The sequence below is a fragment of the Pipistrellus hanaki genome (assembly GCF_964339955.1).
Source record: "Pipistrellus hanaki genome assembly, chromosome: 10".
In the NCBI taxonomy this organism is placed as follows: Eukaryota; Metazoa; Chordata; class Mammalia; order Chiroptera; family Vespertilionidae; genus Pipistrellus; species Pipistrellus hanaki.
In genome coordinates this window covers 55,852,362-55,872,277 of record NC_140512.1, presented here as the reverse complement: position 1 = coordinate 55,872,277, position 19,916 = coordinate 55,852,362, and the positions used below count along the sequence as shown (strand labels likewise).

The window sequence follows — 19,916 nt, the reverse complement described above, 5'->3', positions numbered from 1 at the left end:
CATAAGCATGTCTCTAGTGCAGCAGTTCTTTCATTATAGACACAGCGGGTCCTCACAGCCAGTTGGCCTAGAGGTCAGTTCCTCCCAGTGTACCAACAGCAAACAAGGCTTAACTACACCAAGACTTTGCACTCAGCCCACAAAGGGGTATACCTTTGGGGAAGCTGAGCTACTGGCCTCTATAGGTCACCACACAAAGCCACACTCCATCAACATAGGGAGGCAACCAAAATACGGAGACACAGAAGTATGTCACGAATGGAAGAGATAGAGGAAAGTAAACTACTGAATGACACAGAGTTCAGAATCACATTTATAAGGTTACTCAAGAATCTTCTAAAAACCGCTGAAAAATATAAGAGACCTTTAAGGACCTTAATGATAATAGCAAAAATGGGAAAAGGACTAGTCAGAAATAAAATATACACTGTCTGAAATAAAGAATATACACAAACTCAACTGTAGATCAACGTACTCCCGAGTCAAACCAAAGATCTGGAATATAAGGAAATAAAAAACACCCAATCAGAGAGGCAGAAAGAAAGAAGAATCCAAAAGTGTGAGGATAGTGTAAGGAGCTCTAGGACAGCTTTAAGTATACCGACATCTGGATTTCTGGGGTGCCAGAACAAGAGAGAGAGCAGAATATCGAAGGCGTATTGAAAGAAATAATGACAGAAAACTTTCCCAAACTGGTGAAAGAAATAGACTCACAAGTCCAGGAAGCACACAGAACCGGAAACAAGAAGAATCCAAAGAGGACCATACCAAAACAATCATAGTGCTCGCTTCGGCAGCACATATACCAAGACAATCATAATTAAAATGCCAAGGGCAAAAGACAAAGAGAAAATCTTGAAAGCAGCAAGAGAAAAACAGCTAGTTACTTACAAGAGAGAACCCATACAACTGTCAGCTGATTTCTCAACAGAAACTATGCAGGCCAGAAGGGAGTGGCAAGAAATATTCAAAGTGATGAACAGCAAGAACTATAACCAAGATTACTCTACCCAGCAAAGTTATCATTCAGAATTGAAGGTCAGATAAAGAGCTTCACAGATAAGAAAAGCTAAAGGAGTTCACCACCAAACCAGGATTACATGAAATGCTGAAGGGTATTCTTTAAGAAGAGGAAGAAGAAAAAGATAAAGGTAAAAACTATGAACAACAAAAAGACATCCAATACATACCTACCAACAAGTGAATCTAAAAATCAAGTGAATAAAAAATCTGAAGAACAGAATGGACTGGTGAATATAATAGAATCAGGGACATAGAAAGGGAGTGGACTGACAATTCTCAGGGGGAAGAGGGTCTGAAGGGTGCAGGAAGAGATTGGACAAAAATCTTACACCTATGGATGAAAACAGTGGCAGGGGGTAAGGGCATAGGGTGGGGTGGGAATCAGGTGGAGGGGAGCTTTGGGGGGGAAAAAAAAGGAACATCTGTAATAATCTGAACAATAAAGATTTATTATATATAAAAAAAGATATTTTGACTTTCTAATAAAAACTCAGGAGATTGCCAACTAATATGTAGAATTAATTATCTACACTAATAAAAGAGTAAGATGCAAATTGACCATTCCTTCATGAAGCTCCCCAGCCAATCAGAAGTATGCAAATTATCCCAACAAAGATGGTAAGTTAATTTGCATACACAGGTACCAAGTGGCTAGGGGCTGGGTGGGATCCACACCACCCCAGCCACTCCGGGCCTCTGGGCAGCATGGGAAGGCAGAAAGGTGGCTCCGGGCTGGAGTGAAAAGGCAGCTCTGACCAGAGCCAAGGCGGGCAGGCAGCCAGAGTAAGGAAGGCCCATTCTTGCATGAATCTTCGTGCATCAGGCCCCTAGTACAATTAATAAAATACTATTTGGCAAGTCACAATTAAAGTGGCAACAATTATAAACTAGAGTTTAAAACATAAGGCAAAATTTGACATGGAATGGGCACTTGTAAAATAATAAACTACCATCAAACAAATTGCATTACAAGAGGAAGACAAAGTTTATAATTGAGAAATCAGACTGTCATCATCTTAATCCAGTCAATCCTAGCATCAGTAATGAGTATTTATATTCTGATAAGATGTACATGAAGTATCTGTGATGTGTTCTAGTAAAAAATATTTAACCTTTAAAATTAACCCATCAAGCCTTTCTCAATTAGGGTTCTGGGAAAGAATTAAGTCCCGCAGAAAATGGTTTTAGTGACTATTTTCTCAATTATCCTAAGGATGGTATATAGTTGGTACTATTATTAATGCATTGGAAAAATTCATTACATACAATGGGTGCATTAACATCATTAAGGCTTAATTCTCTTGAAGAATCCCTATGTATTAAGTCTGGCTTTGGCTACAACTTCCAAATATAGGACTTACAGAGAGCAGAAAAACAAGCTAAATGAAACAAAGACAAAACAATCAGAAAATAAAATACCTTACCTTCTAGTCCAATCTCTTCAACAAATCAGTGTCATTTTGAAAAAGGGGAAGAGAGACTATGATTAAGAATCATAATAACTGCCTGGCCAGTGTTGCTCAATGGTTGAGTTTCCATCCATGAACCAGGAGGTCATGGCTCAATTCCTGATCAGGGCACATGCCCATGTTGCAGGCTTAATCCCCACTGCAGGAGGCAGCCAGTCAATGATTCTCTCTTATCATTGATATTTCTATCTCTATTTTTCTCTGAAATCAATAAAATAATATATTTTTGAAAAGAATCATAATAGCCTAGACAGTTTGGCTCTGTTCAATGCATAAAGTGTCGCCAAAGGGCCCCAGTTTCAATTCTGGTCAAGGGTATGTACCTTGGTTGCAGGCTCTTCCCAGCCCAGGCCCTGATCAGGGCATGTGCAGGAGGCAACTAATCAATGTTCTCTTACATATTTCTCAATGTCTTTTCCTTTCTCTTCCACTCTCTCTAAAAATCAATTTTTTAACATATACATTTGGAAAGCCTACTTTAGTATATATTGGACTTTCAGCTTTAATGGATGGATGGACACCTCCTTGCCCAAATTAGTCTGTTATATCGAAGTTTTACTATAATGAAACTGAAGAACAAAATAACCACCATGGCTTTTTGCTCCTATGCAGCAACTTCATATTTCAAACCTACTTACCAATAGAGATACCACTGTACTAGAGTAGAAGGCCAAATCTTCTATAATTTCTGTGCGTCGATTAGCTCCAATTCGTAACGAACGACTATGTACTTCTTCAGGTAACACTGTAAGGATCTCCAGCAGAAAAGACAGAGAAGTTACATCATTGCTATATCTAGAAAAGAAAGAAGAGACATAAGTTACTTAGAGTCAGAAAGGACACAATCACATAAGGTAACAAGAACCATCAGAATAACCTATGACAACAAAAGCAACATTCTCACTACTATTAAAGAGAAGAAAAAAATAGATATAACTTTTGAAGGGTATCTGAAGAACAAAATTTCGACTTGCATAATCTTTGACCCAACAATTCTACTTCCAGAATTATTTCTCAGAAAAATCTCATAGGTGCATACAAAGATGTGCCCTGCAATACTTCTTTATAACAGGAAAAATATTGTGAAAACATAAAGGTCCCTCATAATTAAACAAGATAAAAAAGGTTCCAAGTTATACAATGGAACATACATAGCCATTATAATGAGATACCTATCTATGTCATAACAGGAAAGGATATCCACAATGTACTAAGTATTAAAAGTATACAAAATATATTACATGAGTGAACAAATACATATATATGATATGTATAATAAAATATGTGTACTTTTTAAAAAAATATATATTTTATTGATTTTTAAAAAATATATTTTATTAATTTTTTACAGAGAGGAAGGAAGAGTGATAAAGAGCTAGAACATCGATGAGAGAGAAACATCAATCAGCTGCCTCCTGCACACCCCCTACTGGGGATGTGCCCGCATCCAAGGTACATGCCCTTAACCAGAATCGAACCCGGGACCCTTCAGTCCGCAGGCTGACGCTCTATCCACTGAGCCAAATTGGTTTTGGCTGTGTACTCTTATTTATTATAAAATGCTTAAAGGAAAATCTAGAGGGCTATATAGCCAAACATTAATATGAAATATAGGAATAAGGAGAAAAAAAGTGTTTGCTTTTTACTTTGAAATAAAATAAACTATCCATATAAAGTCTTTAATGACACACTATGCTTGGAGGTAAAAAGGACATCCACTAAGTTCAAAAATAATTTCCTGACCAAATGCCAAAATGCAAACAAATTTCAAGATTATGTTGCCAAGCTCTTGCAGCGCGGCCAATGACATGCCATCCAGACTGAGGAAGACCCGAAAACTTCGGGGCCACAAGAGCCGCAGCCAAGGCCACATCAGCAAGCACAGGAAGCACACCCCAATTAGTAAGAACGTATACTCACAACAATTTTCAATTTAATATCATCTTAAACATTCTAAAATATTTTTAGAGATTTGCTGATTTATCAATGAGTGATCTATGAGGCAATGAAAAGACTTTGCTGCAGTTAATTCAAGTGATGTGTGTATGTGTGTGTAAATTATGAGGGTCTTATGCTCCACATGACATATTTTTATAGCATTTAAATTTTAAATTATTTTCTTTTAATCTATCAACGGTTATTAATAAATAATTCTATAATAAGAGTTTGGGGAAATAGTAGAAATGGCTAGCTATTGCTAACAAATTTCTCTGTGTAGGTTAATAGTAATCCCAAATGCTAACATACAGTCAGTATAAGTTACTTACTTTTCCACCAATGTTTGTACACACCCCTTCCATGAAGGCATCTGTAGGGCAAGGTCTGCTATTGCTAAAGCCAGCTGAATAAGAAGAGAAATTCAATAAATAAATAGAACAGATGAACAGAAATAGGGTTACCATCGTATTAATTGAAAAGAAACGAAATTTATTCCAAACAATGACAAGACTGACACCCCACAACTATCTATACCATACACACTCTCCTAGGTTAGCTACTGGAATTTAAAAGGTAACCTAAAAATGAAAAACAAAATAAAAGACAGTTAAAAAAAAGAACAGACAATAGACTTTCCTCAGAATTTAACAATACTTACTTTTATTTGGCAATACCATAGAACTCCATGGACAGGGAAATTTTACTTTGTCAAAAAGCCAAAGCTACTGACAAAGTCAGCCCACTGACTCATTCCTCAAGTAATGAATTGCCATTTCCCTTCTCTTTCCATTTCACATCTTGAAGACTCATGCAAAAGCCTCCTTCCTCTTCAAGGGCACTTCTATGCCAGGCAGAGAACACATATGCATGTATTCACTGAAGCTTCAGTTTTCCTTCCTAAAGTTATTTCCCTGTCTAAGGGAGAAAGGCCAAATGCTCTACTTTACCATTTCATTCATGAAAGTTTTATTAGCCAATCAGTCCAGAAATGATTTTTTTAAAGGCAACTACATAGACCGCTGGCCCAGAATAGCACAGTGTTTTTATCATCTGCAATTTTAACAAGGGGAGTGTGGGGGCACACATGTGGCTGCCTGTAAAACCTCTACTTACCTCCCCCAGTCCTAGTATTTGCTAGTTTAAAATCAAATGAACTCTAAAATTAATACAAGTATTTAAATTTTCACTTTCTATCCACTTATAAGAATATAGCAATTAGTGTATATTAAAGTTAACATTACTTCACATGGTCTAGCAACGTTAATCAAAATTAATTTGCTATCCAAATTGTCGTAACAAATTTCCTTGATGAGAAGCATAGGTTTTACCTGTGTTACAATGACAGGTGACAAGTCTTTCAAGTTCTGGATATGGGTTAGTAATGAGTCCCGTAAAGAGGCATGAGAGTCTGTGGGAAGCTCATAAAATGAGGTCTGAATCTTCATTTTCATGGTCTGTGCAGCAAAATAGCATGATTCTACATCCTGTCGAATCTGTAACAACTGGTCTGAAATCTCCCATGCATGAACCTGAAAGCAGATCAAACAAAATGCTTAAGGACTGCTTTTCTAAATAATTTTAATATTACCCAACCTATATGCCAAAGTATAATGGAAAGAAAAATCTGACAAATTAAATTATCCACTAATTTAGCCCATATTTTAAATGTATAGGCTCTATTAAACAAAAATATTATCTAAACTCTTCTGACTTATTTTAGGAAAGCATAGGGTTATCAACTGAATCAATAAATCTAAACCTATTGTTAGAATCATTAATTGTGTAGGGAGGAGATTATGAAGAAAAATGTCCCAAAAGTTTCTACTAAAACTAAAATGTCACTGTATAACTTTCAAACCCTAATGTATAGGTTGGCTGTTTCTTCTTTTCCCCCACTTCAAATAAATAAGCTTTGTTCACTCTGAGAATTGACTGGAAGCTAATTTAATATATCAATAAACAGGGGACATTTCAATCTTTAGTTCCCGAATAAAACCTCAGAAAAACTATCTCATCCCAAGTCAATATCTCACATAATTAAATTATTTTTATGTATTTGGCAAAGTAATATACATGCTATCAAAATCATTTTCAAAGGAGAAAATAAGTGTGTATAAATAATAAAGAGAACAAAAGCATAGAATTTGGTCCCTAACAGCTAGTCATAGTTATAAAATAGAATCCTATTTTGAAAGACAACTTTGATAATAAAATCGAGCAGCACACAATAGGCAACTAATTAACAACTGATAGTCTAAAGCAATTCTACACCAAACTGCCTCTCTTCATGGGAAACGGCAAAAATGGACTGAAAAAAATTTTCACTCTTCATTCATAAAGAGAGTCAATGTGAAGAAAAATCACACAGATTTACCTAGTCAATTTTTTATGAAGATAGAGCATTTCACAACTAATATATAGTGATTTTTTTTTTCTTCTTATTTCAGAGAGGAAGGGAGAGAGAGAAAGAGAAAGAGAGAGGGAGAAAAAGAGAGGGCAAGAGAGGGGGAGGAAGGGAGGGAGGGAGGGAAGGAGGGAAGGAAGGGAGGGAAAAACATCAATAATGAAAGAGAATCATTGACTGGCCATCTCCTGCATGCCCTCTACTGGGGACCGAGACAAAAACCCTGGCATGTGCCCTGACGGAGATTCGAATTGTGACCTTCTGAGTTCGTGGGTTGATGCTCAACCACTGAGCCATACTGGCTGGGCCATAGTTATTCTTCAAGATCTTTCCAAAGATAAACAGAAAGTCAAGGGAGAAAACGGTAGAATAAATGGCCTATACAAGTTTCCAAAGTAAACTAAAAATAGAGACCCTGAAATTCACCATAGGTTTATTGAAATAAAACTTCACTTTAAATCAGTAAGTTGGTGGACTATAAGCATAAAACATTAACTTCTTTCTAGATCATATTATTTTACTTTTTTTTTGAACTTGTACCCCAGCATGTTGCAAAAAATCTCCTAGCCACATAATTTTTAGTGATTCATTATCCAACCAGTAACCCAACTGTCATTTAATATGCCATTAGCCGAAACCGGTTTGGCTCAGTGGATAGAGCGTCGGCCTGCAGACTGAAGGGTCCCGGGTTCAATTCCGGTCAAGGGCATGTACCTTGGTGGCCGGCACATCCCCAGTGGGGGGTGTGCAAGAGGCAGCTGATCGATGATTCTCTCTCATCGATGTTTCTAACTCTCTATCCCTCTCTCTTCCTCTCTGTAAAAAATCAATAATAAAAAAAAATTATATATATATATATATATATATATATATATATATATATAAAAATGCCATTAAAATATATTTTGCTCAAAATGACACTTAAAATAATAAAAAGATTATATGAAGCCTTGAAATCTCCATAAATGCCCTCATAAAAACAGAGTACTTATGCAGAAAAACTAAAGCACTGTGGACATAATGAAAGAGAATCATTGGCCATCTCCTGCATGCCCTCTACTGGGGACCAAGACAGATAACTAGGTGTTACCTAGTTATCTCTAAGAACCCCAAATTTTAAGTGGTTGGGGACAAAACAGTGATATCTATACAACTTGTTTCAGCTTCAGTAGAAGCAGAAGTAGAAGGAAACAACAGGTAGCTAATGGATCTAAAAGCAGATGAACAACAAAAGAGCCAACAGGTATTGACTAGAAAGCACAGGGAGCCAATTTGAGGACTATATTTGAAAATAGAAGATGTTTTGGTGGTTAGAAAAGGTAAATGAAAGAAGTCTATTTATTGGCTAAGGAGATGGAAGTCTCTATAAACTCTTGAAACTGAAGAGCTAGGACAGGGCTCTACACTGAGAAGAAAGTATGAACAGAATCAAAATTATACAGGACAAGTACAACTGAGACAAAGGGAACAAAGGAGAAGGTAACAAAGCTAGGAAATCTTAGAAATAAACCACCATGTTTGTAAATACTACCTGAAAACGACAGAAAAGGAAGCTCGTTAAATTTGAAAATACTATCCTTAACCATGCCTTCTAAAAGTTCAAAAAAACTAATTTCACACAAAAATAAGCAAATGGCCTGGCCAGTGTGTCTCAATGGTTGAACATCAACCCATGAACCAGGAGGTCAACAGTGTGATTCCCAGTAAAAACACATGCTAAAGTTGTGGGCTCAATCCCCAGTGGGGGGTGGGGGGCGGGGCATGCAAGAGGCAGCCAATCAATGATTCTCTTCCTCTCCTTTCCTCTCTCTAAAATCAATAAAAAAATATTTTAAAAAATAAACAAATGAAGTCAAATGCCATATATACAGGAAGTAGTTGAGGAGAAAATAATGAACAGAATAATACTCCTACAAAAAAAGTAGGCCAGAAAAACATTTTTAAAACTAGCTTTAAGTCCAAAGGACATAAGAGTCAACCTGAAAGAGCTTCCAATGGCCACAGGTAAAAAATCTGGGGTAACAAAATTAATTATGATAGTATTAGATTATAACTGAAAAATAAAACAAACATTCATGAGTCATACAGTTGTGAATAACAACTGAATAAATAACTATTGAGGCCTGATTTATAGGCTGTAGGACACTTTATATCCTATGCTAGGTAATGAATGTAGAAGGAATGAGAAAAATAGAAACACTAAAGATAATAACTGCTACTGGCAAGATTCATGTATAAATGATAAAATTAGAGGGTGAAACTTTAAAGAGAAACATGACATATCAAAGTATCTCCTCAAAATATTTATTTGTTACTGGGGTGGATTTACTCTATGTTCACAAATTCTTTGACACTTACCATGTAAGAACTCAGACTACTCTGCTGGAGAGACAATGTACAAGACCAGGAAGTTTCTGGAAAGTCATGGAAAGCAAGAGGAGCCCAGCTAAGTCCAGCCTTCCAGCCATTCCTACCAGAGTGTCAAGCATGTAAATAAAGCCATCTCTGAACCTCCAGACCAGCCCATCCACCAAATGGATGCCTCATGGAGCAGAATTATCTTCCACGGAGCCCTGCTTGAATTCGTGACCTACAAAGTTATGAGACACAATGAAATTGTTTTTGTTTTAAGTCACTATGTTTTGAGGTAATTTGTTTCATGGTAGTAAATCATGAGAACAGACAATCAGATAGTATGTACATCCTGATGAAAAAACAGGATCCAATGAAAATCATTTCAAATCATTCTGTGTCTCATCAAGCTTTTGGATCTCATCAAGCTGGCAATTTTGCAGAAAATACAGAAGAGAGGAGAACTGCATCATACTGCAATCAGCAAAATCTAGACCATAGGGAAACTCAGCAAGTCAAATAACCCAGATTCCTCAACAGATAAGTAATCTACACAGAAAAAAGAACCTGCAGATTAAGACACTCAGAAGGTATTTTAAAAACAAATAGTAAGACCAAGTAATGTGGAAGAATACCCAGTTGGGTGATTAAACCATAAAGATAAAGAAGGGATTACTATGAAAGGACAGTGGTTACTTTTAGGGAGAGGAAGCAGTTACTTCAAATAGGCCACAAGGAAGACTTCTGAAGTGGCCAGTGAAAAAGTTCAATGATTGTGCAGTGCTATGTTGTACTTTAATCTGAATGGCAGAAACTAGCAAAAAATACCAACTGATCATGCTGGGTTATATATATTTCTGACCTAAACATTTCTATCTCCTTAAAAGGAAAGGTCTTAAAAATAAAGGCCAGAGAATACAGAAACCCTCCTAGCTGAGACACTTCTGATCCTCCAACTGGCTTAGAGATCAACGCTTCCCAGTGATACCAACAACAAGCAAGGCTTAACAACAAGACTACACACACAGCCCACAAAGGGCTACACCAAGACTGTCCACCTCAGGTAACTGGGAGGCTGATTCACTGAACCATATAGGACACCTTAGCACACAAAGCCACCCTACCAACTCAGGGAAGCTGTGAAAATGTCGAGACAAGGAAATAGATCACAAACAAAAGAAATGGAGGAAAAGAAGAGCCTGGATATAGAGTTCAAAACCACGCTTATAAGGTTTTTCAAGAATTTCCTAGAAAAGGTCGATAAGACCTATGAGGAAATGAAAAGGAATCAACAAGAACTAATAAGGGATCAACAAGAAATAAAGAATACATTGTCTGAAATAAAAAATATTATACAGAGTCCTAAAAACAGAATGGAAGATTGCAAGAATCAAGTCAAAGATTTGGAACATAAAGAGTCAGAAGACACTCCTCTGCAGAAGCTAGAAGGCAAGAGAATCCAGAAAGTTGAAGATAATGTCAGAAACCTCTGGGACAACTTCAAGCAAACCAATATCAGAATTATGGGGGTCCCAGAAGATGAGAGAGAGCAAGATATCAAAAACATACTGAAAGAAATAGTGACAGAAAACTTCCCCCACCTGGTGAAAGAATTAGACTTACAAGTCCAGGAAGCGCACAGAACTCCAAACAAAAGGAATCCAAAGAAGACCACACCAAGACACATCATAATTAAAATTCCAAGAGCAAAAGATAAAGAGAGAATATTAAAAGCAGCAAGAGAAAAGCAGGTAGTTACCTATAAAAGAGCATCCATACGATTGTCAGCTGATTTCTCAACAGACACTATGCAGGCCAGATGGGAATGGCAAGAAATATTCAAGGTGATAAATAGCAAGAACCTACAGCCAAAAATAATCTACCCAGCAAAGCTATCACTCAGAATCGAAGGCCAGATAAAGAACTTCACTAATAAAAAAAAGATAAAGGAGTTCATCACCACCAAACCAGAATTATATGAATTGCTGAAGGGGGTTCTTTCGGAAGAGAAAGTAAATAAAGATAAAAACTATGAATAACAAATACGTAACTATCAACAAGTGAATCTAAAAACCAAGGGAATTAAAAAAAAATCTGATGAACAATATTAACTGGTGAATATAATAGAATCAGAGGTATGGAAGGGGAGTGAACTGACGATTCTCGGGGAAAAGGGGAGAGGGGGATGTGGGAAGAGACTGAACATAAACTGTGCACCTATGGATGAGGACAATGGGGAGTGGGGAAAGGGCAGAGGGTGGGGTGGGAACCTGGTGGAGGAGAGCAATGGAGGGGGGGCAGAAATAAGGAACATTTGTAATAATATGAACAATAAAGATTTATTTAAAAAAAAAAAAAAAGGGACAGAACCAAAAGTCAAAACAAAACAAAAATACTATTTCCTTCTGGGGATAGGGATGCAAAGATTTATTTTTTAAGAACCTTTAATGTCTGAATATTTTTTAACATATCCTTTGGAATTGCCTTTAAAAATAAAGGTGGATTTGTATTCCTGATATGGAAAGATCTCCAAAATATACTCTTGAAAAACAGGTACAGGTACAGATTTATAAGATCCTTTTTGTAAAAACTTAAACTTTTTTTTTTTTTAGAAAGTATAGTGAAGCTTTTTCAAAAATTGATTTTGAGAGAGTAAGAAATATCGATTTGTTGTTCCACTTATTTATGCATTAATTGATTGATTCTTGTTATGTGCCCTTAAAGGGGATCAAACCAACAACCTTGGTTTATCTGGACAACACTCTAACCAACTGAGGTACCCAGCCAGGGAATAGAAAGTATAGTGAAGCTTTTTAACACACATGAGTTAGTTTTACTCTCCATATGCTCCCTAAGCAACCTGACGCTATCATTCTCATAGCATTTATCAGGTGTTTCAACTTTGGTTATAAGATATTGGATGGCATTACACCACTTTTCCAGCCTAAAACAAGAACAAAAGATGACTAAATAAGAACTTCTTTGAGGACTTCAAAGCAATCAAGACAGCTAGAACATGAAGCTGCAAATTCCAGAGATGGAATAGAAAAACAGAGAGTTCAGCCCAATATTTGGCTCCATTTTTCCTCTCAAAGCATTTGCCTATTTCAAAGTGGAAGACAAGAGGCTAAAGAGTCTTGTGCAGTCTCAGAAGACTGGGGAGATGAAAACAAATTTAAGGCACACCAAGAAGAGGAGCCCTGGTAAATTCTCCAGACTTTCAGCTGGGGCTCAAATAAAGAAAAGAGGAACTACACCTCAAACAAAACGGAAATATCTCCAAGGCAGAAAACGGAAACATCTCCAAGACAGAAAATGGAAACATCTCCAAGGCAGACCAGATGCCAGGCCACAATATAAATCCTAATAAATATAAAAGAATTGAAGTCATAGAAAGTATTTTTTCGAATCACAATGAAAATAAGGAAAACTGCAAAATTCACAAATATGTAAAAATTAAATATATTCTAAAGCATCCAGTGGGTTAAAAAATAAATTTGAAAAAAATCTTAAGACAAATGAAAATGGAAACAATATACACCAAAACTTATGAGATGCAGCAAAAACAGTTCTAAGCAAGAAATTTATAGCTATTTACACTTACATTAAAAACAAAACACTTCTCAAACCAATACCTAACTTTATACCTTAAAGATCTAGAAAAAGAATACACTAAACCCAAAGCTAGCAAAAGGAAAGAAAGATTAGAGCAAAGATATACAAAATCCAAGATTTGATTCTGAAAAAGACCAACAAAATTGACAAACCTTTAGGTAAATGAACTAAATAGACAAAAATGAAATGATAATGAGGACATTACTACCAATTCTAAGGAAATAAAAAGGATTATAAGAAACTAGAGGCCCAGTGCCTAAGCCATGGGTCAGATAACTGCACATGTGTCAAACACAAGGCACGCGGGCCAAATCCAGCCCGCCAGGCCTTGCAATGTGGCCCGCACCGCGCTGTCATCACTGCACTCCGCTGTCAGTTTATGACATTGTCAGTTTATGACTGTTCAGTAAACCATTCGGCCCGCGATTTAGGCTGGATTTTAGATTTTGGCCCCTTCTCTGATTGAGTTCGACACCCCTATCCTTAGTGCTGCTGCAGAGGCTTCTGGCTGAGCAGAGCTCCCCTTGTGGGGGGCACTGACCACCAGAGGGGAGCTCCTGCATGGAGTGTCTCCCCTGGTGGTCAGTGCGCATCATAGCAACCAGTCGTTCAGCCATTCAGTCGATTTGCAAATTAGCCTTATATTATATAGGATACCATGATGGGGCCTCCCACAACCTCATCAAAATTGTAACTAAAATATAGAACAATCATCATTCAGAACCAACTGAAATATGGCTCAATGGAAGTCTTAGGGAAGTGAAGTCCTTATCATTTCAGGCTGTAGAAACCAGTGGGGATTGTGGCGGAGTGACAGGGAGGATGCTGGCGACCCAGAGAGTTCCTCTTAAAGGGTCTATGCATGAACGTACTTGGACTCACTCCCTCTGAACACCAGCCCTTGGGCAGTGGCTTGGGGACGGGGAGGAACTGGATTGCCTGACATCGGAGCAAGAACTTGGGAGCAGCTTCCTCCCAAATAAGGATGCTCACAGGGGTCATTATTCCTATGCTAAGACCTCCCCCATCGCAGAGCTGACTAGAAGCCATAACTGAATTTCCATCAGTCTGGCCCACTCTGGTGATTTCCTGAGGACCCACTCAACAAAAGTCAGCTCCATCCAAGCTATCTGCAATGGTTTTCTCATATGGATGGCCTATCTTTGCTCAGGCTTCACAGACTTTACTAAAATCTCTTACAAAATTAGCAGCTGGCATCACCATGCCCCATAACTATCAATAAGAAGCCCAAGACCCAGCACTAGTACCAGCTTGCCGGGCTTCACAGTTTGGTCTCGCCTTGGCACTTCAAAGCCCAACACAAGTAGCAGTCATCTACAGATCACTCTGTAGCTTCTGCCCATTGGCATGAGGCAGTGGCTGAGTTTACAACTCCTAGCAGGCCCCAGAGCCAGTGCACCCATTAGACAGCTTCAGACCATACCAGATTACAATTCTACACATTCATGGCAACACACTCATGGGACAGACTCAGTGAGCACTAAAGTCCCACTGAAGCAAGTCCTGGGTGTCTCCTGCACAACAGCTCTTCCACTCTAGTCATAGCTGGTCCTCAGAGCCAGAGCCAATTGGCCTGGAGGTCAATTCTTCCCAGTGATGCCAACAGTTAATTAAGGCTCAACTACAACAAGACTGTGCACACAGCTCACTCAGGGGTGCACCTAGAGAGCCCAGGTTGGGGGACTGGGAGCCTGAGCCATTGGGCCCTAAAGGACACCTACTACACAAGGCAATTCTACCAATTCCAAGAGACAAAGCAGCTCTACCTAATACATAGAAACAACACAGGCTACAAAGAAGCAGATCACAAATGAAAGAACGGAAGAAATCTCCAGAAAGAGAACTACTAGACACAGAGTTCAAAAAAATGGTTATAAGGTTGCTCATGAATCTTAATGAGAGTTTCAAGGGACTGAGAATTTCAAGAAACTGAGTATAAACATCAAAGACATGAAAAAGGACAGTAAAGCCAAAACCGGTTTGGCTCAATGGATAGAGTGTCGGCTTGGGGACTGAAGGGTCCCGGGTTCGATTCCGGTCAAGGGCATGTACCTTGGTTGCGGGCATATCCCCAGTGGGAGGTTTCCCCGGCAATGGAGGAAGCCAAACTTCCTGGCCGGCCCTGGCTCTGCTCAAAGCTACAAAGTTACAATTATAGAAGATAAATAAATCCCAGATACAGATACAGTGGTGCCTCACACAACGAACTTAATTCGTTCCAGGAGCAAGTTTGTTATGCGAAAAGTTCGTTATGTGAAACGTTAAAAAAATGTTACATGTTAAAAAAAATAATTCGTTCTGTAGCATAAAATATGCTAAGATGACATAAAAAAAGATAAATTTTTTGTTATTATTTTTATTTAGATACATCTAAAAACATAATTTTTTTTAAAAAAACGCACACATTTTTTTAATTTTAAGACAGACTAAGTAGAGTCTACCGAATCTTGCACATCTTCATCCATTTTCTGCTTTTTGGCTGATGGTTTCATGAAAAACCTGTCCAAAGTTGTTTGTTTTTCTCTTTTCTCCAACATCTGCCGGAAATAACGGACAAGAGTATCGGAGTAAAGATCGTTGATCCTGTTTGCTTCAGCTGAATCCGGATACAGTGTATTGAGTTTAACTTAAAAGGATGACTGCCGTGATACGTGCGTGATTTAATTCGTAATGAAGAACGATTGCCGCGATACGTGCTTAAGTTAAGCGCAGTGACTAACGACTGCCTGCAGTGCCTGCGCGGAAGGATGCAATACATCGGCAGCGATCGTGGAAGCTCGGGCGAAGCAGTCGTGGAAGCTCGGGCAAAGCGGTCGTGGAAGCTCGGGCGACTTCGTTGTGTGAAACGAAGTTCGTTGTATGAATCATGAAATGAAGTTCGTTGTGTGCAGCGTTCGCTGTGCGAGGCGTTCTTTATGCGAGGCACCACTGTACCAGGGCCTCCGCTAGGGTCACCGGGGGGCATGGCCAGCCTGCAAACCATCACAGGCCCCTCACCCAGGCTGCCCCATGCCCCAAGGTAACTCCAACCCTGATCCAGGACACCCTTCAGGGAAACCAGCTGGCTCCCACCCATGCACCAGGCCTCTATCCATTTAATAAAAGAGTAATATGCAAACTGCTGTCACTCCAACAAATAAGATGGCTGCCCCCTGAGGATACAAGATGGCCTCCACAATTCCAGCATGTAATAATTATAAGATGGAAGTAGGAGAGGGCAGTTGGGAGGGACCAGGCCTGCAAAAGAGGGCAGTTGGGGCGATCAGGCCAGCAGGAGAAGGCAGTTGGGAGTGACCAGGCCTGCAAGGGAGGGCAGTTGGGGATGATCAAGTCTTCAGGGGAGGGCAGTTAGGGGTGACCAGGCCAGCAGATAAGGGAAGTTAGGGGTGACCAGGCCTGCAGAGGAGGGCAGTTAGTGGCAATCAGGCTGGCAGGGGAATGGTTAGGGGGTGATCAGGCTGGCAGGCAGGAGCAGTTAAGGGCAATCAGGAAGGCAGGCAGGTGAGCAGTTGGGAGCCAGCAGTCTTGGATTGTGAGAGGGATGTCCGAATGCCTACCAGATCGAGCCTAAACAGGCAGTCGGAGATCCCTCAAGTGGTCCCAGATTGGAGAGGGTGAAGGCTAGGCTGAAAGACACCTCTGTGCATGAATTTCATGCACTGGGCCTCTAGTACACTATTAAAAGACAGTAGATAGAGTGTCGGCCTGCGGACTGAAAGGTCCCGGGTTCGATTCCAGTCAAGGGCATGTACCTTGGTTGCAGGCACATCCCCCGTAGGAGGCGTGCAAGAGGCAGCTGATCAATGACTCTCTCTCATTGATGTTTCTAACTCTCTATCCCTCTCCCCTTCTCTCTGTAAAAAATCAATAAGATATACTTTTAAAAAATACACATTCAGCCAAAACCGGTTTGGCTCAGTGGTAGAGCGTCAGTCTGCGGACTGAAAGGTCCCGGGTTCGATTCCGGTCAAGGGCATGTACCTTGGTTACGGGCACATCCCCGGTAGGGGGTGTGCAAGAGGCAGCTGGTCGATGTTTCTCTCCCTTCCTCTCTGTAAAAAATCAATAAAATATATATTTTTTTAAAAATTGATAAAGGCTGAGTGTGAGCTAGGACGAGCATTTAAAACTCCTGAGACTCAGATACAAGAGGAATTCACAACTATCTACAGGTTCTTCTCCACAGACCTCAACCAGATACTCAGGGGAAAGATTTGGGTTGGGGTAGAAGATCAACAGAACACCTCCTTTGGTGCAGTCCTGCAGAAGAGCAGCCTCAACTGCAGAAAAAGCACAAGAAGCTCTGACTGGATCCTTCTCCCCTACTGAACAAATCTTAAGTTGTGTGGAAAGGGAAGTAAAGCATACCTCTCCAAGACACAGGTTAAGACCCACTGCTGTTGCAGGAAGGGTACAAGAAAAAACTTCTTGCCCTGGCCAGTGTGGCTCAGTTGGTTAAGCATCATCTTGTGCACTGATAAGTCACTGTTCAATTCCTGGTCAGGGCACATACCCAGGTTGTAGGTTTGGTCCCCAGTTGTGTTATATGTGGGAAGCAACCAATATATGCTTCTCTCATCAACATCTCAATCTCTCTCTAATGAATAAAAACATTAAAAAAAAACAAAACAAAAAACTTCTTCCCCTACAAGATAGGGCACAAAACAGTCTTGAGCCCATGATGCTATCTATCTATACCAGTGCTAACAGAAGACTTCTACCAAAGAGGGAAAAGCAAGAAAATTTATTCTGTCCAAGACCTGCCAGTTGCAAGGCAGAGAGGAAATGCCATAGACAGGATCACTGAGAAAGTCCCACAATGAGAAAAGGACAGATAATGTTCCTGTCTCCTATATCCCTATACTAACAAATATACTAAAACACATTATACTCAACTTCTCAAAGCTAGAGATAAGGAGCAAATATTGGAGGCAGGAATCCTTTTCTATTACTGCCAAAGTAGCCTTGACTTTGCAAGAACTCAATTGTAGAACCTTGTATTATAATTACTTGGGCCTTTGTTCATCTTTTCTAATAGATTGTAAGGTCTTCAAAAGTAAAGAAAAGCTTAATTCTCTCTGCAGCTCTCAAATTATTGGGTCATAGAGGCACTTAAGTGTGTATTTTTAAAATTAAAGTATATTTTAAATTATTAAATATGAAGCAAAATGACAAGATACCATCATCTCCAAGGTGTATAGCACAACTTTATTTTCCCAAACATGAAGCGCGGTCTTTTACTAGGTAGCTTAGAATCTTAAAGGATTGGATGTCAGCTGTAAGAACAGAATCCAAATATTTACAGAGAGAAAGGAAACAGAGACCAAGAAAATCAGTTCCTTACAGATTAAAAATAATAATAAAGGCCTTGAGAGGATGAGACATTTTTCATTCAGAATCCTCATTTGTAGAATTTAACTTGCCTTGCCCAAATGAAGACTTGGTTTACTTTTGTTTTAAACATATATCTTATTTCAGCAATGAGAAGCAGCTCAGCATTTTACTAGCTAAAATCAGAAAAATTTTAGGTTAAGTGACAGGAAAGTCTCTTCTGGAATGAGCTTACTTTATTTTTTTAAATATTTTTTAATTGATTTTTTTATAGAGAGGAAGGGAGAGGGACAGAGAGTTAGAAACATCGATGAGAGAGACATTGATCAGCTGTCTCCTGCACACCCCCTAATGGGTATGTGCCTGCAACCAAGGTACATGCCCTTGACCAGAATCGAACCTGGGACCCTTCAGTCTGCAGGCCAACACTCTATCCACTTAGCCAAACCGGTCAGGGCTAGAATAAGCTTACTTTAAACTATTAACAGTATTTCTGGGACACAAACACACACACACACACACACACACACACACACACACACAAAACAGTGCTTAACCCTGGGCAACTAAATCAAAATAAAACTTGTATTTTCTAATGTTCATTATATTACTATCTAGTTGTTTAATTTTTTAATAAATTAAAATATAGATGGCAGCTATATGAAATTCCTAGGACAATTCTACAAGGAACTGGTCTCAGGGGGGGAAAAAAATCCCCATCTGTTCCTTGTACAAGTGTATCAAGTAAAATCAAAGTGAAAGAAAAGATTTGTCTTTTCATTTCAAGTATCCCTATTTTTCTTCTGTTTTTGTTGTTGTTATTAATCCTCATCCAAGGCTATTTTTTCCATTGATTTTTAGAGAGAATGGAAGGTTGGAGGAGAAAGAGAGAGAGAGAGACAGACAGACAGACAGACATTGATTGATTGCCTGTGTCCCAAGAATCAAGCCTACGCCCAAGGTACATGCCCTTAACCAATCAAACCCACGACCCTCAGTCCACGAGCTGACGCTCTATCCACTGAGTAACTGGCTAGGTATCTTGATGCTACCTCACCCGCTGGTCAAATGTGTCTCTCTTTTCAAATATTTGTTTTTTAGAACAAGAACAAAAGATAAAAATGAGCTCTAAAGAAACTTGGCAAACCTGAATATCACAAACTACCAAGTAAACTGTCAATGAAAATTACCTGGGATGTTACTGACAGTATTATATATTAAGGGGTCATAATTTACTACTTTTAAATTCCAGGTGGGCAACAGAAGCATCCATTGGTTGCTTTCCACACATAACAAGTAATCTTGTTTTGGTCATGAATCATAAAGAAAATGCAACCAAATCCTGATACCCCCGGCAGTCTAGTACAGTGCTCACTGTTCTTCCCCTCTGCTAAGCTGCAGAAAGGAAGAGAAGGAAAAAAGGAAAAGGGCTTCTTTACAAGGAGAGAATAAAGCACTTACACTTCATAGGACTTTCTAGCCAGATGCCAGGTGCTACCACTGAAATCCAGGCTTGGACTAAGCTCCACATTTCTGAAAGGACCATCTCAACCGAAGCCTGGGGCTCAGAGTCAGCAGGAGGAAGCTGCAGCTCCCACTAAACAGCACATTTCAAAGAGGCTGCAACAAGAGAACATTTTCCATTTAAGCATCTAATTCCAATCTTCCATTTCACAAAGCAGTAGCAGGACAGGCCTTTATATAATTCTTTTCCCCCAAAAGGTATTTCCATGACTATGTGATGAATATGAAGCAGACTATGG

The 19,916-nt window shown here is 39.1% G+C and overlaps 1 protein-coding gene across 1 annotated transcript in view; it reads right to left on the bottom strand.

Moving 5' to 3' along the window:
- The window catches only part of TNPO3 (transportin 3), a 90,127-nt gene that overhangs the window by 54,103 nt on the left and 16,108 nt on the right, over positions 1-19,916 (bottom strand). The window contains exons 2-4 of the mRNA XM_084897633.1: positions 5,759-5,959; positions 4,760-4,833; positions 3,131-3,287 (exon numbers count right to left, since the gene is read on the bottom strand). Coding sequence (XP_084753759.1) covers positions 3,131-3,287; positions 4,760-4,833; positions 5,759-5,959 — 432 coding nt within the window. The remainder of the gene's footprint in view (positions 1-3,130; positions 3,288-4,759; positions 4,834-5,758; positions 5,960-19,916) is intronic.